The 25,409-nt window shown below is 44.2% G+C and overlaps 1 protein-coding gene across 1 annotated transcript; it reads right to left on the reverse strand.

Moving 5' to 3' along the window:
- Nucleotides 1-13,876: 13,876 nt before the first annotated feature.
- Nucleotides 13,877-14,140, reverse strand: LOC126033362 (LYR motif-containing protein 2-like). Its single transcript, XM_049790371.1, has one exon. The coding sequence runs from the start codon at nt 14,138-14,140 to the stop codon at nt 13,877-13,879; it is 264 nt and encodes an 87-aa protein (XP_049646328.1).
- Nucleotides 14,141-25,409: the final 11,269 nt, after the last annotated feature.

Genomic DNA, 25,409 nt, shown 5'->3' on the forward strand with positions numbered 1-25,409 from the left:
ATATCTATGGTAGAACTTAACAAGAAAAAAAAATCCAGCCCTATCAAAAAATATTGTGGAAAAGAAATGAACAGAAACTTCCTCAAAGATGAAATTCAGATGGCCAAAAGGCACAAGAAAAAAAATGCTCCACATCATTAATCATCAGGGAAATGCAAATCAAAACAACAATGAGATACCATCTCAGACCACAGACTGGCACACATCAAGAAAAGCAAGAATAACTAGTGCTGGTACTGATGCAGGGAGAAAGGGACTTTCATTCACTGCTGGGGGCAATGTCAACTGGTTGTCTTTTTGGAAAACAATGTGAACATTCTTCGAAAAACTAGAAATAGAGTTTTCAATTTTACCCAGCAATTCCTCTCCTGAGAACCTAAAACACATGCAGGGGCTGGAGCAATAGCACAGAGAGTAGGATGTTAGCCTTGCATGTGGCTGACCCAGGTTCGATCCCCAGCATCTCTTGGGTTCCCCTAAACCTGTCAGTAGTGCTTTCTGAGCTCAGATCTAGGAGTAACTCCTGAGTGCCACTGAATGTGGCCCTGTATAGGCCAAGGGAATTTCCTTTCTAATTTCCCCAATACTTACTATGCCTATGCAAAAAACCAAAAAACCAAAACAAGGGGCTGGGCGGTGGCGCTAGAGGTAAGGTGCCTGCTTTGCTTGCGCTAGCCTTGGACAGACCTCAGTTCGATCCCCCGGCGTCCCATATGGTCCCCCAAGCCAGGAGCGACTTCTGAGCGCATAGCCAGGAGTAACCCCTGAGCGTCACCGGGTGTGGCCCAAAAACAAAACAAAACAAAAATAAAACCGAAAACAAACAAACAAAAAAAAACTTGCCACACCAGCCTTCCCTTTTCTTTTTCTTTCATTTTCTTTTTTTAAATTTGTATTTATAGCTTCTAGACAGGGACTCCTACCCGCTTTATTTCTTTTTCCTTTTCTTTTCTTTTCTTTTCTCTTTCTTTCTTTCTTTCTTTCTTTCTTTCTTTTCTTCTTTCTTTCTTTCTTTCTTTCTTTCTTTCTTTCTTTCTTTCTTTCTTTCTTTCTTTCTTTCTTTCTTTCTTTCTTTCTTTCTTTCTTTCTTTCTTTCTTTCTTTCTTTCTTTCTTTCTTTGTTTCTTTGTTTGTTTCTTTCTTTGTTTCTTTCTTTCTTTTTTTTTTTTTTTTTGGATTTTGGGCCACACCAGGTGACACTCAGGGGTTCCTCCTGGCTATTTGCTCAGAAACCACTCCTGCTTGGGGGGACAATATGAGATGCTGGGGGATCAAACCGTGTCCATCCTAGGTTAGCATATGCATGGCAGGGGCCAGAGAGATAGCATGGAGGTAGGGCGTTTGTCTTTCATGCAGAAGGACAGTGGTTCGAATCCTGGCATCCCATATCCCTGTGCCTGCCAGGGGCGATTTTTGAGTGTAGAACCAGGAGTAACCTCTGAGCATTGCTGGGTGTGACCCCCCCAAAAAAAACCCAAAACAAACAAACAAAAAAAACCAAGCATAGGCATGGCAGATGCCTTACTGCTTGTGCCACTGCTCCAGCCCCCCCCCTCTCTTTTTTAACAGAACCATAGAACACGAATCATCTTGTTCTGCCTTATATTTCTGTGACTTCCTACAAATTAAAAAAAAAGTGGCTAGGGCCCGGAGAAATAGCACAGCGGTGTTTGCCTTGCAAGCAGCCGATCCAGAACCAAAGGTGGTTGGTTCGAATCCCGGTGTCCCATATGGTCCCCTGTACCTGCCAGGAGCTATTTCTGAGCAGACAGCCAGGAGTAACCCCTGAGTACTGCCGGGTGTGGCCCAAAAACCAAAAAGAAAAAAGAAAAAAAAGTGGATAGTACTGGGGCAAAGCAGTCTCATATAGGATCAAGAAACCCAAACTACAACAAGCTATACACAAAAAGGACCTGTTACACTAGCAGTCCAGGAGGCTAAGGGTGGGGGTATAGGATGCATTCTGGGAAGAGTGGTGGAGGGAGGTCAACACTGGTGGTGGGAATGGCCCTAATTCACTGTCACTATGTACCTTAAATGTAACTGTGAAAGACTTGTAATTCACATTGGTCTCAATAAAAATATATATGTATATATATACATATATATATATATATATATACACTGTGGTGCATCTACACAATGGAATACTATGCAGTTGTTAGGAAAAATAAAATCATGAAAATTATTTATACATGGATATACATGGGGAGTGTTATGCTGAGTGAAATGAGTGAAGGGAGGGGGATAGACAGAATGATTGCAATCATCTGCGGGTTATTGAAAATAAAAAACACACACACAAAAAAAACAAAAACAAAAACAAAAAAGAAAATAAAAATCACTATGAGAATAACACACAGAGACAATAAAAATGATGGCGGCCAGAGTGATAGCAAGGAAGAAGGGCATTTGCCTTGCATGCAGAAGGACAGCGGTTCGAATCCTGGCATCCCATAGGGTCCCCCGAGCCTGGCAGGAGCGATTTCTGAGTGTAGAGCCAGGAGTAAACCCTGAGCACTACCGGTGTGACTCAAAAACCAAAAAAAGAAAAAGATGGAATAAGGAGTGCAGTAAGGGCAGAGAAGGGACCGTGATGACAATGATAGTTGGAAATGATGATTCTGGAAAAGAATGATCACTCTGGGTGCAGAAAGGTGGTAAAGTGAGAGAGAGAGAGAGAGAGAGAGAGAGAGAGAGAGAGAGAGAGAGAGAGAGAGAGAGAGAAGGAGGGAGGGAGGGAGAAGGAGGGAGGGAGGGAGGGAGGGAGAGTGTCATAAAGGCAGGTTTGGGACAGGGAAGGAACTGGAGGGACATTTGAGATCTTTTCTCATTTATCCTTGTCTTTGACATCTATAGACAAATGCATGCTGTAAGATAATCTTAAGTTATTTTTCAAAAAAGAAAAACTGGGAGACAATAGGATTTATTGCAGCCACTGCAACACAGAAGTATTCTTTAAAAAGACTAGATATTCGAAAATTACCACCTACGCTCATAGTGCATCTGAAACACTTCTCTTATGTGGCAAGCAGTTAAAAGAATTACAGACCTATGTGGACTTTCCTTTAGAAAACCTTGACTTGGGGCTGGAGAGATAGCATGGAGGTAAGGCATTTGCCTTTCATGCAGAAGATCATTGGTTCGAATCCCGGCATCCTATATGGTCCCCTGAGCCTGCCAAGAGCAATTTCTGAGCCTGGAGCCAGGAGTAACCCCTGAGCACTGCCGGGTGTGACCCAAAAAAGACCCCCACCAAAAAAAAAAAAAAAGAAAGAAAACCTTGACTTGTCACAGTACATTAAGGACTCTAAGGACAATTCTGAAGAATACAATGATTTATTCTATTTATTCTGTTAATGGTTATCTCTGAACCATTATGGTGAAATGGAAAAGTGTCATTGCACAGCCTATTGTAAAAATGTGGCAAGACAACGTGGTTTAAATTTGATGATCAAGGGGCCGGAGAGATAGCACAGTGGTGGGGCGTTTGCCTTGCATGCAGCAGATTCAAACAGCAATAGTTTGAATCCCGGCATCTGGGCCTGCCAGGAGCAACATCTGAGCGCAGACCCAGGAGTAACCCCTTGAGTGCCACCAGGTTTTACCCCCGCAAAAAAAAACCAAAAAACCAAACCAAACAAAATTTGATGATCAAGAAGTTTCAGAAATCTCCAACTCGTTTGTGAAATCTTCAGCAGCTTATATTCATTTTTTATATTTCAAAGAAAACTGAAGCAATGGAAACAGCTGTTTCTGTTAAGCAGGTGTTCAACTAACACTTTTTTTTTGGGGGGGGGGGCACACCCGGCAGTGCTCAGGGGTTACTCCTGGCTGTCTGCTCAGAAATAGCTCCTGGCAGGCACGGGGGACCATATGGGACACTGGGATTCGAACCAACCACCTTTGGTCCTGGATCGGCTGCTTGCAAGGCAAACGCCGCTGTGCTATCTCTCCGGGCCCTCAACTAACACTTTTTATAGATGTTTATAATAATGTTCTAATGATGGACTGGAGCGATAATCCAGTGGTCGGGCCTTGCACTTGGCTGATCCAGGACAGACCTTGGTTCAATCCCAGGCATCCCATATGGTCCCCCAAGCCAGGAGCGATTTCTCAGCGCATCGCCAGGAGTAACCCCTGAGCATCATTGGGTATGTCCCAAAAATCAAAATAAAAAAAACAATGTTCTAATGATTTAACCCACAGAAACAGCTGTACAATGCATTTAATGCATTGAGGAAACATGGACTCCCACTGTAATGCTCATTATTAAAATGTTTTAGCATCTTAATTTCTATTCTGTTTATAATAACTTTTTTATATTTTTGTTCACAGTGATCCTTGGAGATATAATTTGGGCACCCTAGTTTTACATTACAGTGATATATTCTGTTGGACTCCTAACACAGTGCTCATTACAATGTCTTTTTTTTTTTTTTTTTGGTTTTTGGGCCACACCCGGCGGTGCTCAGGGATTACTCCTGGCTATCTGCTCAGAAATAGCTCTCCTGACAGGCATGGGGGACCATAGGGGACGCCGGGATTTGAACCAACCACCTTAGGTCCTGGGTTGTCTGCTTGCAAGGCAAATGCCGCTGTGCTATCTCTCTGGCCCCTATGATAATGTCAACAAAATTTTTTTTTTTTGGTTTTTGGGCCACACCTCGTAACGCTCAGGGGTTACTCCTGGCTATGTGCTCAGAAGTTGCTCCTGGCTTGGGGGACCATATGGGACACGGGGGATTGAACCGCGGTCCGTCCAAGGCTAGCGCAGGCAAGGCAGGCACCTTACCTTTAGCGCCACCGCCCGGCCCAACAAATATTTTAAACTATTCATTTTCCACTTTATTATGCCAGTTTGTATGATCTATTGTCTCCCTCCTCATATATCCTTGGATAAAGCATCTAAATGCCATGAACTTTTGCTACAGTATTCAGTGGTTGAATATGTTTTGCAATTTTGTTTTGTTTTGTTTTTTTGGGCCACACCTGGTGATGCTCAGGGGTTACTCCTGGCTATGCAATTAAAAATTGCTCCTAGCTCGGGGAATTATATGGGACGCTGGGGGAATCTAACCGAGGTCTGTCCTAGGTCAGCCACATGCAAGGCAAACAACCTAATGTTGCGCCACCACTCCAGCCCCATGTTTTGCCATTTATTTTTAATTCATGATAGTTTTCTAATATATCATATGCCTTTGTTCTCAGTTTGCCTTCAGGAAAGAAACTTGGATGCTTGAGACATGTGATACAATACTCCAAGGTGTAGACTCTTTTTACAGTGCTCATCACCATATTACTTAGTATTCTAGCCTTGAATATTATTTTCTTAATTTTTAATTTAATGTATTTAAAGAAAATGCATTGACATAACTTATAATAATACACTTTTATAATAATACATTTTTAGGAAGACCAAAAGCAACATGTTTTTCTTAAAAAAAAATAGAAAGTTGAAAGAAAAACTAAAGAGATGAAAGAGAAAGGAGTGTTTTTGAAAACTATTGACCACATTGAATTCAATGAAGCACCAGCAGAAAGTTTAGTAAGTTCTTTTTTTATATATAAAAAAAAAAAAAAAAAAAGGATAAGAGGGACCGGAGATATAGTATGGTGGTAAGGCGTTTGCCTTCATGCAGAAGGTCATTAGTTCAAATCCCGGTGTCCCATATGGTCCCCCGAGCCTGCCAGGAGCGATTTCTGAGCGTGGAGCCAGGAGTAATCCCTGAACACTGCCAGGTGTGACCCAAAAACCAAAAAAAAAAAAAAAAAAAAAAAAGAAAGAATAAGAGGGGAGATAGCATGGAGGTAAGGCCCAAATACAAAAAAAAAAAAAAAAAAAAAAAGGATAAGAGTTAAAAAAAAATGCAGCAATAACAGTATAAGAGTGGCAAGTGTTGTTTTTTGCATAGGCCCAGCAAAATATGGGTAAAATGAAAAAAAATAAAAGCCTTGTCCTAAATACAAAGAGACCTTATCCCTGAAGTTCTCTGGCATAAGACCGACTCTGAGCTCCAGGCATACTAGGTTGTCCAACCCCTTAGTCATTTTCTGTGGTGAGATTTTTTTTCACATATTAGCTGTTGTTGTTGTCTGGTTTCTGTAGTTAAAGATTCTGGTTCTGTGCCAGAGGATTCTGGTTTCTGTGTTTCATCAAAGTCAGGATGAGGAGCGTCCTCCAGTTTCACCTCACCGTCGGATGCGAATGCGAAGCATCCTGCCCTGCAAGTAGGTTGCTGCTGTCGCTGAGTCATCTGGGTGTCAAGGGAACACTCCTTGGAGTAAAGTCAATGCGAGGGTAGCGGTAGGGTCTCCCCTGGTTGGGGTTTGCCTCCGGTGATGTAGAAAATTGTGATTGTTTCTGTAGATGGTCAATGCTTCACGGGTGTATGGGCAATGCCCATTCTTTGAAGGCCTGAGCCAAGTCATTATGCCACAGTGTTCAGGGTATAAGGCCTAAGCCTAACTGCATTCCAAAATCTGTGTTCCTATCTTTTTTTTGTTTTTGTATCACACCCGGCAGTGCTCTGGAGTCACTCCTGGCTCCAAGCTCAGAAATCGTTCCTGACAGGCTCGGGAGAACCATCTGGGATGCCTGGATTGGAACCACCGTCCTTCTGCATGAAAGGCAAACGCTTTACCTCCATACTATCTCTCTGGCCCCCTGTGTTCCTATCTCTGTTAGAGAATAACTTGTTTGCATATGTAGTATTTTCCCATTTTAATGCACCTATGCAAAAGAGAAACTATGCTACAATGTATTATTGGTGCCTCTGGGGAGCCGAAGGAACAAGTCCAACAATCCCTTAACTTGGTTCTAACATGAATTCTAAAGCAAAAGACGCTTCTCCCATAATTCCTTGTTAAACGTATTTCTTTGTGTTAAATACAAAGAAAGAAAGAAAAACAAACTAACAAACAAGCAAACAGAAAACAGTGGGCACAATTGTCATTGTGTAAGGGGATATTATTCAATAAGAGTTATAGCAGTTAAGGAAATACATCTAGGATTTTTATATATATGCATGTCTCTTTTATGTCATTAAAAATAGTCAGGAGGGAAGTTCTGGATCCTGGATGCCACTTTGGTCTATGATTTGGCCTGCTGGAGTCTGCAAAATGACCATAGCTTTTCCATATCAGAAAATGCCTTTGAGGGGCTGGAGAGATAGCATGGAGGTAAGGCGTTTGCCTTTCATGCAGGAGGTCATCAGTTCGAATCCCAGTGTCCCATATGGTCCCCCGTGCCTGCCAGGAGCAATTTCTGAGCATGGAGCCAGGAGTAACCCCTGAGCACTGCCGGGTGTGACCCAAAAAACACAAAAAAAAAAAAAAAGAAAGAAAGAAAGAAAGAAAGAGAGAGAGAGAGAGAGAGAGAGAGAAAGAAAGAAAGAAAGAAAGAAAGAAAGAAAGAAAGAAAGAAAGAAAGAAAGAAAGAAAGAAAGAAAGAAAGAAAGAAAGAAAGAAAGAAAGAAAGAAAGAAAGAAAGAAAGAAAGAAAGAAAGAAAGAAAGAAAGAAAGGGCCGGGCGGTGGCGCTCGAGGTAAGGTGCCTGCCTTACCTGCGCTAGCCTAGGAGACGGACCGCGGTTCGATCCCCCGGCGCCCCATATGGTCCCCCAAGCCAGGAGCGACTTCTGAGCGCATAGCCAGGAGTAACCCCTGAGCGTCACCGGGTGTGGCCCAAAAACCAAAAAAAAAAAAAGAAAGAAAGAAAGAAAGAAAGAAAGAAAGAAAGAAAGAAAGAAAGAAAGAAAGAAAGAAAGAAAGAAAGAAAGAAAGAAAGAAAGAAAGAAAGAAAGAAAGAAAGAAAGAAAGAAAGAAAGAAAGAAAGAAAGAAAGAAAGAAAGAAAGAAAGAAAGAAAGAAAGAAAGAAAGAAAGAAAGAAAGAAAGAAAGAAAGAAAGAAAGAAAGAAAGAAAGAAAGAAAGAAAGAAAGAAAGAAAGAAAGAAAGAAAGAAAGAAAGAAAGAAAGAAAGAAAGAAAGAAAATGCCTTTGAGTGGGAACTAATCAGAAACCTAGTATGGTAGCAACCACAGTTACACAGTGAAGGAAGGTGGAGGACAGGCGGCTGCTGAGAGTAGATAGGTAGGTACAGAGTACTGGTTTCTTTGTAGCCTGAGAGTCTATTTTTTTCACTTTGGTAGCTGGTTGGCATCTGGCTTGGGTGAGGATAATAATGGTTTCATGGGTAGCCAAGAACTGAGGGTAAAAATGGTTAAATGTGAGGTAATAGCCGTGGGAGTGAGGGGAGTAAAGGACTATAAAAATGAGCTTTGGTGGGGCCAGCGAGGTGGCGCTAGAGGTAAGGTGTCTGCCTTGCAAGAACTAGCCAAGGAAGGACCCCGGTTCGATCCCCCCGTGTCCCATATGGTCCCCCCAAGCCAGGGGCAATTTCTGAGCACTTAGCCAAAAGTAACCCCTGAGCATCAAATGGATGTGGTCGAAAAACAAAAAACAAAAAACAAAACAAAACAAAAAAAGAGCTTTGGGTGGTGAGCCAAGGTGAGAAGGAAATTATACAACATACACATTTTGTATATATGACAGAGTAAACCCAATGATATCCAAAAAATTGTCTATACATTCCGCACGGGGTCGGTTTCAGAATAGACAGGGGTAGGAAGGAAAGTTGCCTGTGACTTCCTGAAGCCAGCACCTCTTGTGCTGCCATTCCCCCTGGTGGCAAACACTCCGGGCTTCCAGGAAGGAAAGAGATCCTTCAAGAGCTGGAACCCCTGAAGATCACCACCCCCACCCAAACGCTCCCTCCGGAGCTGGATGGGGAATGGGGAGAGCCTGGGGTACCCTTTAAACTCCTCGGGGGGACTGCCTCGCTGACCCCTGAGCATGTGGCCCAGGCGTAGCCCTGGAGCTCTGGAGGAAGGAGGTGGAAAGGTGCTGGGGTGACCCAAGGCCCGAACCCTTCCCAGGCCTGGTTAAAAAGGCTTTTGGCATGGCAGTGGTAGCCTTGAATATTATGATTGTTTTAAGAATGTTCTATGCAGATTCTAAACCATGAATTCTTTTCAGTAAAGTTCTCCTTCATCAATGATGATTATTCCAAGAAACTGAAAACTGTTCACTTGACATGCCAGCTTTATGTTTTGAACACTTTGACCTGTTCCACCTGGGTCAGTTTTCCAAATGCAACCTATGGATTAATATTTTTTGTCCATCTGTGTGTGTGTGTGTTGGCTACCTCTATCTGTTCAATGCCCATCTGTATTGTATGTAATGTATGTCTATGTTGTATGTATGTATGCATGCATGCATGTATGTATATATGTTATTCCTTTTTTTTGTTGTTGTTCCTTCTTTATATAGCCATTTATTTCTCCCAGGAGATGATGCTATTGCTGCTGCTGTGTTCTTGGTGGCCCCTTTTCTTCCACTTCCCCTCACTGTGGACTGTTGTATGCAACTGGTTTCAGCTTGAAAGACCCTCAGCTCTAGGACATTTCCTGATCCTGTGTGTGATCCTGCTGTGAGCCTTTTTTCAGACTCCACAAGACCACGTTGCCTGCTTAAGATGGATCTGGTATTTATTCTCCCCTCAGACTACTTTGAAAGACTTAAAGGGCATATCTATACTTCCTTTGTATATTTCTTTGGTGTATTTCCTCAATATGTATAATTCTTTATTGCATATTTCATGATATAGATGTAGTTCCCCCCTTCTCTTTGGATTTAATAGTAGGAAGTCATAGTAGATATTCTAGATCAGGGGTCTCAAACTCGCAGCCCATGGGCCGTTTGCGGCCCTCCGTACTACATTTTGTGGCCTGTGGCCGGCCTTCAAATATCACAGTATTAGTGAATATTCGCTTAACGAATAATCGCAATAAAAATCTCATTCATGAGAAAAAAATCGCATTAAACATTCACATACCTCGAGCAGTTCCGTTCATGGTATGCAAATGTTTAATGTGATTTTTTGTGATTTTTTTTCTTACTAATGCGATTTTTTTATTGCGAATATTCAGTAAGCGAATAATTGCAAATACTTTGCGCCTAGCACAGACGTCATTTTCGCTGCTCCTGCCCACTGTCCCTTGCATTATCGGAGGTGTAAGGAAGAGAAGGGAGAGAAGTTTATTACAGAATTAGATTTTGTGGGCCCGGAGAGATAGCACAGCAGCGTTTGCCTTGCAAGCAGCCGATCCAGGACCAAAGGTGGTTGGTTCGAATCCCGGTGTCCCATATGGTCCCCCGTGCCTGCCAGGAGCTATTTCTGAGCAGACAGCCAGGAGTCACCCCTGAGCATTGCCGGGTGTGGCCCAAAAACCAAAAAAAAAAAAAAAAGAATTAGATTTTGTCATACCTTCATCATGACTTCATCAAAGCCTGCAGTGAAGAGAAAGATTGATGACGAGCACAGACAATTTCAGGAAAAGTGGGAGACGCAGTATTTCTTTGTTGAGCACAGGGGCATCCCCACATCTTATTTGCTCAGAGAAAGTTGCAGTGCACAAGGAATACAACTTGAAACGCCATTATTCAACTAAACATGCTGAGGAATGTGCAAAATATCAAGGAAATGAGAGAGCCAAGCAGGTTGCCAGTCTTAAAGCATGTCTAATGAGGCAACAAAATTTTTTCAAGAAAGCAACCAAAGAGGGGCCGGGCGGTGGCGCTAATGGTAAGGTGTCTGCCTTGCCTGCGCTAGCCTTGGACGGACCGCGGTTCGATCCCCCGGCATCCCATATGGTCCCCCAAGCCAGGAGCGACTTCTGAGCGCATAGCCAGGAGTAACCCCTGAGCATCACCGGGTGTGGCCCAAAAACCAAAAAAAAGAAAGCAACCAAAGAGAATGTTGCATCAGTCGAAGCTTGTTACATGCTTAGTGAGATGATTGCTAAGGCAGGGAAACCATTCACAGAAGGAGAGTTTGTTAAAAAAAAAAAAATGCATGTTACAGGCTGCAAGTATTATCTGTCTGGAAAAGAAAGGTCAGTTTAGCAAAATCAGCCTTTCTGCCAACACTGTGGCAGAGCGCATTTCTGACATGTTAAGTGACATTTATCATCAACTGTGTGAGAAAGCCAAATGTTTTGATGCATACTCAGTTGCTCTTGACGAGGGCACAGATATAACAGACACTGCGCAGCTCACAATTTATGTCTGTGGTGTTGATTGCAATTTTGAATTGACAGAGGAGCTGCTCACAATAATTCCAATGCATGGCCAGACCACTGCTAATGAGATATTTCAGCATCTTTGTGATGCCATTGAGAATGCAGGTTTGCCATGGAAGGGGTTTGTTAAAATAATAACTGATGGAGCACCATCGATGACAGGGAGGAAAAATGGACTGGTGGCACTTGTTCAAAAAAAAACTTGAAGAGGAGGGTGTAGAGAAGGCCATTGCTCTTCACTGCATTATCCATCAGCAGGCCCTTTGCAGTAAATTCCTGCCATGTGACAATGTGATGTCTGTTGTGAAATGCATCAACCAAATCAGATCCAGGGGCTTAAAGCACAGGAGGTTCCGTGCTTTTTAGAGGAAATGGAGTCAGGATATGGAGATGTGCTCTATTTCTCTGAGGTATGTTGGCTCAGCAGGGGAAATGTCCTGAAAAGATTTTTTGAGTTGAGAGAAGAAGTGAGCCTTCATGGAGAAGGATGGGAATGCTGTTTCTGAGTTGAGTGATCACAAATGGCTCATGGACTTAGCTTTTCTTGTTGACATCACACATAAGCTGAATGTACTAAACAAGATGTTACAAGGCCCGGGGCAGCTTATCAGTGCTGCCTATGACAACATGAGAGCATTCTCCACAAAACTTGTGTTATGGAAATCCCAGCTCTCTCAGATAAACCTTTGCCATTTCCCAGTATGCAAGGAACTTGTGGATGCAGGCATACCATTCAGTGGTGAGAAATATGTTGATGCTATTTTTAAGCTAGGGAAGGAATTTGATCCCAGATTTACAGACTTCAAAAAGCACAGAGCCACTTTCCAAATTTTTGTGGACCCCTTTTCCTTTGATGTGCAAGATGCCCCTCCTGTGCTTCAAATGGAGCTCATTGATCTGCAATGTAACTCTGATCTCAAAGCCAAGTTCAGGGAGATTAGTGGAAAAGCAGACATGCATGGCAATTTTTGAGAGAATTGCCCCCTAGCTTCCCTAAGCTTTCCTGAATGTTCAAGTGCACCATGTGCCTTTTTGGGAGCACATTATTTTTTTTTGTGGTTTTTGGGCCACACCTGGCGGTGCTCAGGGGTTACTCCTGGCTGTCTGCTCAGAAATAGCTCCTGGCAGGCACGGGAGACCATATGGGACACCGGGATTTGAACCAACCACCTTTGGTCCTGGAATGGCTGCTTGCAAGGCAAACGCCACTGGGGAGCACATTTTTGTGTGAAAAGTTATTTTCCACATTGAACTTCAATAAGTCAAAGTACAGGTCTAGACTTAATGATGATCATCTTCAAGCCATACTGAGGGTCTCAACTGCTTCCTCTCTAAAGCCAAATGTGGTTCAGATTTGTGAGAAGCGCTGTCAAGTCTCTGGCAGCAAGGAATAGGCAAAAGATGCCATGTTCAGAAGAACTGTTCATGATCTCACTCAATGTTCTATTCATGTTCAGAAGAAATAATTAAAACTGTTAATAATGACGTTTGAGGACTTTTTTTTTTTGGTGAAATCCCTTATGCGGCCCTGCCTCACCCTGACTTTGCCTCCTGCGGCCCCCAGATAAATTGAGTTTGAAACCCCTGTTCTAGATGCTATCCTTTGAGTTTTGTGGTTTTAATAGAACTAGTTTATAGGGGTTCTTTGGTTTATTGTTTCCCCTTAGGCTCCAATAGTAGCCTATGGCACTGTTCTTTTTGCATGGGCACATTAAATAGGGGAAATTTTAGATATAGAGAGCAGTTACTATCCATTAGTGATGAGAATCCAAACTTTTTTGTTACAGGGGGGCCCCTTTACCCTGAACACTTGCCAAAGTGCTTCACCTAGGCTTCAGTCACTTGGACATCAGCTGATCATCCCTGAACCTTGGGTTCCATATTTGGATTCAGCATAGTTTTCTGCACCTACACTTGGAATCAACCTTCTACCAGGACAGGCCCTAGAACTGCCTTGTCACCTACTTGCCCTCCTTGGGCTCATATGCCACCCTAAGGACTCCTTGGATATCAGCAATGACTCGTTTTCAAGGCAGATAATTTCCCTGCCTTGCCACTTAATGGCGAGATGATACCAGGAGATACTTCAAGACACACTGACTTCAACATGGGCTCTGTGCATACACCAAAATCTCTAATTACTGAAGCTTGACAGCAACAGACATGATTGAGGAGAACTTTTCCTGGGACCATGATGAAAGACTTTGGGGGTTAGACAAATTTAGTATGCCCGGAGCCTGAGTTTGTCTATAGCAGGATGCTTTGTGGGTAGGGATACCCTGTTTTTAGGCCAAAAGTTTTTTTTGTTTTTTTTTTACACTTTCAAAATACAGGACATAAATATATTTAAAAAAACATATATATACATATATACATATATGTATATACATATATGTGTGTGTATATATATATATATACACAGGCCCCACCCTGTGGCACTCAGGGATTACTCCTGGCTTTGCACTCAGAAATTGCTCCTGCAGGTTTAGATGGGATGCAGGGAAATTGAATCCTGGTATGTTCTGTGTTGGCTGCATGCAAGGCAAACACCGTCCCCGCTATGCTATCGCTCAGGCCCCACAGGGATATTTTTTAGTGCTAATGCAAATATCCTGCTGCACTTTCCTTTGCTCTCTGTGAGTTGATAAGCTTCATCTTCTGGTATTTTGCCCAAGTATATTGCATAGAAACAGTCTGACTTTAACTGGGGCTGCCCAAAACAAAAAATAATGCAATAGCTAGGATTTTGCTAAAGCAAGTGTTTGCTCTAACTCTTTGAGCTGCAGATTGCCTTGAGTTATCATCCGGATCGTATCCTCCTCAGTGGCATTTTTGTTTCTTTTGAATTCTTCCTTTGCCCAATCCCTTAAGTATCTGCGATCAGAATCATTTGGAACTTTCCGAATTGCTTGCAAAATTCTTCTATAGAGGAGAAGAACTTGTTGCCTTCTCATGAACTGCTTCAGCGTTAGCGTCGCTGGGGGTAATCGGGAAGCAGCCATAGCCGGGGCCGCGTCCTCCCGGACCTGCAGTGCGCAGAAGCGGAAGTGGAGCTGCAGTGCCAGTTTTTCTTTCTATTTTCCCCTGCTGTTGCAGAACAACCCTTGATGGGATTGACTGATGGAGGGATGGAAGATGAGTTCTTTCTTCTCCAGCTCAGATCACCATCTGTCACCCTGTTCAGCCAGCGGTTCTGAGGTGAATGCGGTGGGTTTAAAGCTAACAGGCAGTCAGGCTTCAGAAGATATCAGCTTTATTCTGTCAATAAGGCTGAAGCCAAAAGCCCCAGAATAAGCTCCAGAGAAAAAGCCCCAGCCTTCCATAGACCCTTGCTTTTACACATCATAATCAGGTACCCTAGGGTGGGAGCAGAATCAGGTACCACCCTGTGGTGGGAGCAGAATGCCAGGTCACACTCTAGGGTAGGGCACAATCACGAATCAAGGTAGGATCAGTAACATAATAATCCCATGGAAATGTTTACATACACAACACCCTACTTTTGCTGTGCCTATGCAAAAAACTGCCAACCCTATTGTCTTTTAGATAGAGACATCTGCCTTTTTCTTAGAACCTTGGGGCAAGAATTACTTTGTTTTATTTCATATTTCTGCATTTTTCTATAAAGTTAAGAAGGGGAAGGTGTAGCAAATCACCTTAAGCACGCTTTCTGTTTTAACATCCAGAGCACACATCTTGTTTTCCCTAATCTCTTACCCTTTTTTTTTTGGGGGGGGGGCCACACCCGGTAATGCTCAGGGGTTACTCCTGGCTATGTGCTCAGAAGTTGCTCCTGGCTTGGGGGACCATATGGGACACCGGGGGATCGAACCGCGGTCCGTCCAAGGCTAGCGCAGGCAAGGCAGACACCTTACCTTTAGCGCCACCGCCCGGCCCATCTCTTACCCTTTTTTCCTTAAACACAGAAGCACATACCCTGTTGTAAACCCCTCTCACGTCCTACCTGATTGGTTGAGAGAATCCACACCTTACACTCCCTTAATATAAATATCCATCTCCCAATAAATTAAGTCACTCTCCCAAAGTGGCTGGTGGATGCTCCTTTGTGAGTGCTCTATTCACCTGAGATCTGACCTCACCAGGGACTTCTACAGCCTGAGACTTAGACTTCACCAGCGACTCTGAACTCATCAGTGATTTTTACATCTTGGGATCTGACCTTACCAGCTTCATTTACAGTTGGCAGTAAATGCGCACTGGTGAAAGGACAGGTGTTGGAACATTGTATGACTGGAAATCAATCATTATCATCAACAACTTTTTTTTCTTTTGGCTTTTGGGCCACACCTGGCAGCGCTCAAGAATCACTTCTGGCTCTGTGCTCAGAAATCACTCCTGGGAGGCTCGGGGGACCATATGGGATGCCAGGGATTGAACCTGGGTTGGCTGCTTGCAAAGTAAATGTCCTACCTGCTGTGCTATTGCTCCAGCCCCAACAACTTTTTAACTCTTACTATGCTTTAATTTTTAATTTCTTTTTTTCTTTTTTTTGTTTTTTGTTTTTGGGTCACACCCAGCAGCGCTCAGGGGTTACTCCTGGCTCTATGCTCAGAAATTGCTCCTGGCAGGCTCGGGGGACCATATGGGACGCCGGGATTCGAACCGCGGACCTTCTGCATGATAGGCAAACGCCTTACCTCCATGCTATCTTTCCGACCCCTAATTTTTAAAAATGTATTTCAGCATTCAAAAAACACCAAGGAAGAAGTAAAGAGACCACTGTAATGTGTAACAGTAGAGATGTACTTCAATAAGGTTTTCTAAGAATTCACCAACTATTCTCTGTGATTGAAAAAAGGGAAAAAAATGTAGGATGTTCATCCCTGAGGGGAATTTTCAGTGGTGAGAACTGAGTGAGGCTGGGTGAGCAAAGACTAGATTCTGAAGGTCTGGGAAGTGGGATTTAATTCTAAGGATAGTATCTGACACTTACCTGCAATGCTCTGGTTGTTCTTTTCATTTGTGAAAATAAGAGGCATTCAAATTTAGGGTCTAGAGCTACTACGACAGTTCAAAGACTTTTTCTCTGGGACCAGAGAATAGCATAGTGGGGAGGGCTTTTGCCTTACATGCAGCTCATTCTGGCATCACATACCGTCCCCTGAGCCTGCCAGGAGTGATTTCTGAGCACAGAGCAGAGAGTAACCCTGGGTGTGACCCAAAACAAACAATAAATCAAATAAAAAAATAAGGGCCCGGAGAGATAGCACAGCGGTGTTTGCCTCGCAAGCAGCCGATCCAGGACCAAAGGTGGTTGGTTCGAATCCCGGTGTCCCATATGGTCCCCCGTGCCTGCCAGGAGCTATTTCTTTTTTTTTTTTTTTTTTTTTTTGGGCCACACCTGGTAACGCTCAGGGGTTACTCCTGGCTATGCGCTCAGAAGTCGCTCCTGGCTTGGGGGACCATATGGGACGCCGGGGGATCGAACCGCGGTCCGTCTCCTAGGCTAGCGCAGGTAAGGCAGGCACCTTACCTCCAGCGCCACCGCCCGGCCCCCCAGGAGCTATTTCTGAGCAGACAGCCAGGAGTAACCCCTGAGCACCGCCAGGTGTGGCCCAAAAACCAAAAAAAAAATCAAATAAAAAATAAAACCCAAATTGAAATTATAGCTACAAATTTATCAGTAACAATGAAAGACAGTACTTCTCTTTTTCTCTTCTTTTTCTGAGGAGGCCACACCTAGCAGTGCTCAGGGGTCACTCCTGGCTCTGCATCAGAAATTAGTCTCGGGGACCATATGGGAAGCCGGTGATTAATTCATGTAGAAATAAAATAGATGTCAGAGATTTAAAATTAAACAGTATATGGTGAATGGAGGTTCCCACATGAACAGACCAGGAGCAAACGCTTTATCCTGAATGCTGAATGCAGAGTCTATTCTCATCTCTCTTGAGGGGGTTTTGTTTGCAGAAAAAGCATGGTACTGGGGCATAAGTGATAGCACAGCAGGGAGGACATTTGCCTTGCATTTGGCAGCCCCGGGTTCAATCCCCAGCATCCATAGTCTGCTATGCATCACCCCAAGTCTGCTAGGAGTGATTTCTGAGCACAGAGCTAGAAGTAAGTCCTGAGTGGCTGCATTTTTTTTTTTTGAAAAAAAAATTTTTTTTTTTTGAATTTTGGGATCATATCTGGCTGTGCTCAGGGCTTACTTTGGCTCTGTGTTCAGGGATCATTCCTGTGTTTGGAGTCTATGTGGGATGCCAGGAATGGAACTTGGGTCAGCCATGTACCAGGAAAATGCCCTCCCCACTGTGCTATGGTTCTCACCCAATTTTCCCATTTTCAAATCTACTGGTTGCTATTGTTGAGTTATCTCCATAATCTGATATGAATCCCTTCCCAGATATAATATGCAAATATTTCCTCCCATTCTCTGAGCTGCCTTTCTCCAGTTAGTTCCTTTTTTGTTTAACTGAATTTTTTTTATCTGTTATAAGTAGAGTCCCAGGCTCCAAAATGAGGATATGGTGAGACGTGGATCTGGAAGCAAACGCTGACGAAGAAAATAATCCACACAGTGAAAAGGTACAAGAAATAGATTCAGAAAATCTAGCACTCAAGGCAGGAATCCCACCACCCAAGCCTTCTGTTCCTAAGAAGGGAGGCAGTTTAGTGGAGGAAGACTGAAGAATGAATGCCTGCCTTCCTCAGATCCCTGCTTTTATTAACAAGAACCAGGCCACACCCTAGGGTGGACAGAACTACCAAATACTGAATAATCCAATAATCCCATCATCACTTCACACCCTAGGGTGGAGTGAATACTGATTAGGAAGGGACCAGTAATTCAACAGTCTGTTGGTTTGTTTTTGGCTCTGTGGTCAGGAATCACTCCTGGCAGACTTGGGAACCATATAGGTTGCCAGAAATGGAACCCAAATCGGCCACATGTGAGACAAACACACTCCCTGCTGTGCTATAGCTTCGCCCCTAAATGGAATTTTTATAATTTGCCATGTTATTTTAAAAGCAATCTTTTCTCATGGCCCTGCACTTCAAACACACAGGTAACATTGTGTCTATCTCTGGCCAGGGATGGGAAGCATCTTGCTAGCCCAGTTGAGCTCAGGCTCTCCAGCACGAAGTCACTGTCCCCAGCTTGTCACTGACTTCCCCAGGCAGCCTATTTTCTATTTTCTGTTCATGAACAGGAAAAGCAGCCACTTCCCCAAAATAGCCCTGAGGTAAACCATGTTCGCCTTTTCTGCCTTATAAATCTTCAGTGACAATGTGACTCAATGAGAGGTCAACAAAGCTGGAAGTGGGAAAGCACTTTGAAGGCTGGTTCCTATGGCAACCTCAACGTGGAGACAGAGGGTGGGGGAGTGGGGGGTGAGGCCAGGCAATGACATCCCTGACAGAAATTCTGGGCCACACAGGGACCAGTGCAACGCTGCATGGCCCACCAGGCCTAGCTCTGTGAGGCTGTGCTCAACGATTCGGTCCTGTCTGCCCACCCTGTCCCTGTGTCCCTGTAGCTTTGGCTTGGAGGGACAAGAGTGACTCTGTCTGTCCAGTAACAGTGTAGACCCAAGATACCCTGAGTCAGAGATGACTTTTTGGTTTTGTTTTTGTTTTGAGGGTCACAAAACACTTGAGTGTTCAATGGTTACTCCTTGACTTCTGGAGATGCTGGGGGGACACAGTGGGATGCCTGGGTGTTGTGTATGTAAATATTTTAGGGGATTACTATGTTACTCACCCTAACCTGATCGGTGATTGTGCCCTACCCTAGGGTGTGACCTGGCATTCTGCCCCCACCCTAGGGTAGTACCTGATTCTGCTTCCACCATTGGTTGGTATCTGATCCCACATTGGGTGGTACCTGATTCTGGGGGATAAAAACAAGGGTCTGTGGAAGGCCGGGGCTTTTTGACTGGAACTGAGGCTGAGTCTTTGGACTTCAGTCTTGTCCACTGAATAAAGCTGATATTTCCACAAGCCTGACTGTCTGCAAGCTGTTTACCTGCCGTTTCACCTCAGAACCGTTGGCTAGACAGGTTGGCAGACACATGCTCCGAGCTGGAAGAGAAAGGCCTTATCCTCCATCCCTCTATCAGTCAACCTCTTCAGGGACTGACTTGCAACACCTGGGGATAGAACCTAGGTCGGTTACATGTAAGACAGACACCCTCCCCACTGTGCCATGACTCTGGCCCTGTGATATCCATGTCTTTCAAATTATCTTGGCTATTTTAGCTTCATCATAAGCTCTGAAATCTGGCAGCATGAGACTCTGGAGAAGATTCTTTTTTTTTTTTTTTTTTTTTTTTGTGGTTTTTGGGTCACACCCAGCAGTGCTCAGGGGTTATTCCTGGCTCCAGGCTCAGAAATTGCTCCTGGCAGGCACGGGGGACCATATGGGGCGCCGGAATTCGAACTGATGACCTCCTGCATGAAAGGCAAATGCCTTACCTCCATGCTATCTCTCCGACCCCTGGAGAAGATTCTTTTGTTTTGTTTTGTTTTGTTTTGTTTTGTTTTTGGGTCACACCCAGCAGCGCTCCTGGCTCTACACTCAGAAATTGCTCCTAGCAGGTTCGGGGGAACCATATGGCATGCCTGGATTCAAATCACCATCCTTCTGCATGCAAGGCAAATGCCTTACTTCCATGCTATCTCTCCGGCCCCAAGGAGAAGATTCTTGTGAAGGTCCTTGTGACAAGAAAGATGCGGTAGTCTGACCAGGCTGGGATTTGGCTTGCACAGTTTCTCTTCTCCTTTCACCTTCATGCTGCTGGTCTCTCAGGAACCAGAATGGGATCTGATGGTTTTAGCCACTTCACCAAACTTGCCTTTTGATTAAACAGTTTAATCCTTTTTATTTAAAGTAAAGAATTACATAAGGAGAGTTTGCTACTGTGTTGTTTTCTAGGTGCCCTATACCTTTATGGTGCCTTATTTTATTCCCTAACGTTTTCTTTTATGATTAGGTAAATTTCTTTTGGGGAAGAGGCCACACCCAGCAGTACTTAAGGGTTATTCCTACTTCTATGCTAAAAAAAAAAACCACAAAAGAAAACAAACAAACAAACAAAATCTCTCCTGAAGGGCTGGGCAAGCTTTGCAGACAGGAACCTGGGTTTGCCCACACTGCCTCCAGATGGACCCTTGAACACTGAGCTGGGGCTAACCACTGGGCACTGCCAGATGTGACCCCAAACCAAAAACTGCACCTTTCACTAAGTATGAGAAAACTAAGATTTGGGGTTACAAAGTTACATGTAAATTTTCACTGGGGTCGTTCTTTTCTGTAAGTGTATTTGAAAGTATTTTCGAAAGTGAACAAAACTGGGGCCGGGCGGTGGCGCTAAAGGTAAGGTGCCTGCCTTACCTGCGCTAGCCTAGGACGGACTGCGGTTCGATCCCCCGGCGTCCCATATGGTCCCCCAAGCCAGGAGCGACTTCTGAGCGCATAGCCAGGAGTAACCCCTGAGCATCACCGGGTGTGGCCCAAAAACCAAAAAAAAAAAAAAAAAAAAGAAAGTGAACAAAACTGGGGCTAAAGCGACAGTACAGAGTGGAGGGCGTTTGCCATGCATGAGGCCAACACTGGTTCAATCCTCAGCATCCCAGATGATCCCCTGAGCCTGCCAGGAGTGATTTCTGAGCACAGAGCAAGGTGTAACCTCTGAGTGTAACCTCAGAGATTGTGGCCCTAAAACAGAAACAAACAAAAAAATAAGGAACATTATTGTAGTTTCACAATTACGGGTTTTCTTCTTACAGAGACCTCCCCCAGCTAGTCTCCAGTGAACACCATCAGCCCATACTGTGCAATCTCAGATTAATGCCCTGCTCACTAATTGAAGATATTGGCTCTGTCAAGGCTGCCTTGCTTATGGCAGAAACTCCCTGAAACACCTGCTTGGGTTTTTGCCTCTACAGACCCTAAATAGTGGGAAGGGGTTGCACTTTACCTCCCGTGTGAAGCGTAGTTGCCCTGCAGCCTAAAAAGGATTCTGAACTCAAGCTTGGCCCAGTGCGTCCATCTTCATCAAGATGAAACACAGCAAAAAGACTTGTGCAAACTATCATGCTGGTGTGGCCTTGAGAGAGTGAGTGAGTAAGTGAGTGAGAGAGTGAGTAAATAAGAGTCAGTAAGAGAAGAGAGCAAGTGTAAAGACCAAAAATCTGCTCCCCCCCAGTTCATGATAAGGAACTCTAGACTAAGATGAGCCCAACCCTAGTAAAATGTACTTTTCTACTCCTAGCTGAAAACAGAAAAAGAGTTAACTCAGAAATAAAACCAAAGTTGGTGCTCTCCAAGAATAAGAAACTAGGGGTTGGGTGAGCTTGAAATGTTCTATCTGAAAAGGCTTTCTTAACCAAAGTTTGAATCAGAGTAACCCTAGACAACCAAAATTTGAATCAGGGTATCCTTAGATAACCAAAGTTGAGCTAGAAAAAAACAGTGATTAGGGCCAGAGCGATAGCACAGCAGTAAGGCATTTGCCTTGCGTGTGTCCAACAAAGGATGGACCCACGTTAGAATTCCGGCATCCCATATGGTCCCCCAAGCCTGCCAGGAGCAATTTCTGAGTGCAGAGCCAGGAGTAACCTCTGAGAGCCGCCGAGTGTGTGACGAAAGAAAGAAAAAGAAAGAAAGAAGAAAGAAAGAAAGAAGAAAGAAAGAAAGAAAGAAAGAAAGAAAGAAAGAAAGAAAGAAAGAAAGAAAGAAAGAAAGAAAGAAAGAAAGAAAGAGAGAGAGAAAGAGAGAGAAAGAAAGAAAGAGAGAGAGAAAGAAAGAGAAAGAAAGAAAGAGAAAGAAAGAAAGAAAGAAGAAAGAGAAAGAGAAAGAAAGAAAGAAAGAAAGAAAAAGAAAGAAAGAAAGAAAGAAAGAAAGAAAGAAAGAAAGAAAGAAAGAAAGAGAAAGAAAGAAAAAGAAAAATCAGTGATTAATTAAGACATCTATGCAATGATTGTACTGATACTGCTTGTGATTTTTATAGAAACTGCTTGAAGATTTGACTCAGGGCCCTTGCAAAAACTCCCTTAGTTGGATGAGGCATGGACTTCGGTTAACCGAATAAACTCCTTTTTGCAACTTGCATTATTGGAGGTGGCCTTTGACTTTCAGTGCTGACATGGGTGTCAACTTGAACCCTAACATGAGTTAGTGGGTGAGAGAGTGAGTGAGCGAATTGAGAGCTTTATATCTTCACAGGCTCTGAGGTCCCAGCAAGTGTCCTTCATTTCATCTTGAAGGTTCCAGAGAGCAGTTCTCACAGGAGCACTAGTGTCCACTTCCTCAAATAGCTTTTATTTTGAAATACTTTTTGTTTGTTTGTTTTGTTTTTGAGCCACACCCGGCAGTGCTCAGGGGTTACTCCTGGCTGTCTGCTCAGAAATAGCTCCTGGCAGGCACGGGGGACCATATGGGACACCGGGATTTGAACCAACCAACCCTTGGTGAAATACTTTTATTTCTCCTTCACCGTTTTTTTTTTTTGGGGGGGGGCACACCCGCTGATGCTCAGGGTTGCTCCTGGCTTGGGAGACTATAGGGGATGCCAAGGGATTGAACCGCAGTCTGTCCTAGGTCAGACACCTTCACTTTTGAAGAAAAGTTCTTCTACATGTCAGACTATCACTGAGGGTCTTTCCTTTTCACTCCTGTCATGTATCCACCCTTGTTTGACCTCCACAGTTTTTTGGAGGGTCCGAAGCCATAGTATAGCTGGGAAGCTGCTTCCTTTGCACATAGCTATATGTTTTTCTGAGTACAGAGCCAGGAGTCAGCTCTGAGCACTGCAGTGGAGAGGCCCCTACCCAAACCAACCAAATAACCCATTGTCTCGGATACCAAAGTTTCTGACTTGAGGCTCCAGCGAGTCTGTGGTCCTCATTTGTCTCTACCCTCTGACTGCCTGGTTGTGCTGTGCCTCTGTCACCTGACAGTCTGATTGTGCCTATCTCTGACATCTGACTGCTGCATCTCGATCCTCAGGCTGTCTGATGGTGCATCTCAGCCTGAGATCAAGGCCTCCAAGTGCCTATATATTGAGTCTCTTGACTACTCCCAGTCAGGTGGTTGATGATTTGGGAGGAGTCACCACAGCCTTACAGACCACTGTCACTTCAGGTGCCAGATGTGACACAGGATCTCTGCTCCTCCTGCCCCACTTCTCTACCCTCAGATCTGATTGTCCCATCATTCTATTTTTTTTTTTTTTTTTTTGGTTTTTGGGCCACACCCGGTAATGCTCAGGGGTTACTCCTGGCTATGCACTCAGAAGTCGCTCCTGGCTTGGGGGACCATATGGGACGCCGGGGGATCGAACCGCGGTCCGTCTCCTAGGCTAGCGCAGGTAAGGCAGGCACCTTACCTCGAGCGCCACCGCCCGGCTCATTCTATATTTTTGTTTTCTTTGGTTTGGTTTCAGGCCATACACGGTGGTGCTCAGGCTTGACTCCTGACTGCGCTCAGGAATCACTCCTGGCAGAGGGAGTGCTCGGGGGACCATATATGAACCTGCGTCGACTGCGTGCATGGCAAATGCCCTCACATTTGTATTAGTTCTCCAACATCGTGTTGATGTTTCTATTATTATTATTTTACATATACTTTTCTCTTTTTCCCCTTTCCCCTACACATCATTTTCTTGCAAGGTAAACACTTTCCTAGTTATACTATCTCTCCAGTCTCTTGTCTTTTCTTCTATTGTTTAATGTTTCTACTATTATTATTTTATACATTATTTTTTTGACTTTGCCATGTTCTCCTTTAGAATTGTGAACATTTTTGTTTCGTTTTGTTTTGGGGCCACTTCTAGCGGTGCTCTAAGGGTTCCTCCTGGCTCTGTACTCAGACTGAAACCCAAATACAATCATATCTATAATAAATGTGCTTAAATAAAGATATTAAAAAGGGCCGGAGCAGTGACACAAACAGTAGAACTTTTTTTATATAAATTATCTTTATTTAAACACCGTGATTAAAAATATAAATGTAGTTGTATGAACTTTTTTTATATAAATTATCTTTATTTAAACACCGTGATTAAAAATATAATTGTAGTTGTATGATTTACATGATTACAGTCATGTAAAGAACACCCCCCCTTCACCAGTGCAACATTCCGCCACCAATTTCCCAGATCTACCTACACCTCTCCCCACCCACACCTGTACTCGAGACAGGCTTTCTTTTTCCCTCATTCATTCACATTGTTATGATAGTTTTCAGTGTAGTTATTTCTTTAACTGCACTTATCACTCTATGTGGTGAGCTTCATGTCATGAGCTGCACCTACATGGGAAGATGGGGGGAAATAAGGGTTGGGACTGAGGCAGTAAAATATTAGAAATGAGCTTTGTAGGGCAGTATCAAGGTCACAATACAAGATGGATGTTATGGATATATAAAATATATGCATAAAATACTATCAATAGGAAAACAAGGAGAAAAAAATTCCAGTGACTGTCCCAACATAAGCCAGTGCTGCAACAGCCTGCCCTCCTCCCAAAGCGCATTCCCATTAGTGTAGGGAGAGGTAGAAGGAAAGCCTGTTGACCCCTATAAAGTCCACCTAGACCGGCATCCAGGGAAGGCCTGAAGTCCAAGGGAGAAAAAATGGGACAGCTGGGGGACTGCTAAGCCTCCCAGCACTCCCCAGGTGAGGGAGAAGGGCTCCGGTATGGGGCCTCCCCAAACCCCATACCTGGCAAGAGCTAGTTTCCAGAATCAAGGAGGAAACCGAAAGCCAGATGTCTGCCTGCCCTCCTCCCCATGCACCTTCCCCCTGGAGTACGGAGGGAGGGGGGAAGCCTGAGGACCACTAAGAGTCCACCTGAACCCACTTCTGGCTATCTGAGCTGGCACCCAGGGAATGCCTGGAGTCAGGGGAAAAAAACAAGGAGGAGCCTCCCAGCACGCCCCAGGCTAGGGAGAAGGGCTCCGGTATGGGGCCGCCCCAAACCCCATACCTGGCAAGAGCTGGTCTCCAGAATCAAAGAGGAAACCGGAAGCCAGATGTCAAACAGTAGAGCTTTTGCCTTGCATGCACTAACTGAGGATGGACTGCGGTTCAACCCCCTGGCATCTCATATAGTCCCCAAACCAGGAGCAATTTCTGAGCACATAGCCAGGAGTAACCCCTGAGCGTCACCATGTGTGCCCCCCCCAAAAAAAAGAGGGGCTGGAGAGATCGCATGGAGGCAGGGTGTTTGCCTTGCACGCAGAAGGACAGTGGTTTGAATCCCAGCATCCCATATGGTCTGCCGAGCCTGCCAGGAGCAATTTCT

The sequence above is a fragment of the Suncus etruscus genome, chromosome 17, assembly GCF_024139225.1.
Source record: "Suncus etruscus isolate mSunEtr1 chromosome 17, mSunEtr1.pri.cur, whole genome shotgun sequence".
Lineage (NCBI taxonomy): Eukaryota > Metazoa > Chordata > Mammalia > Eulipotyphla > Soricidae > Suncus > Suncus etruscus.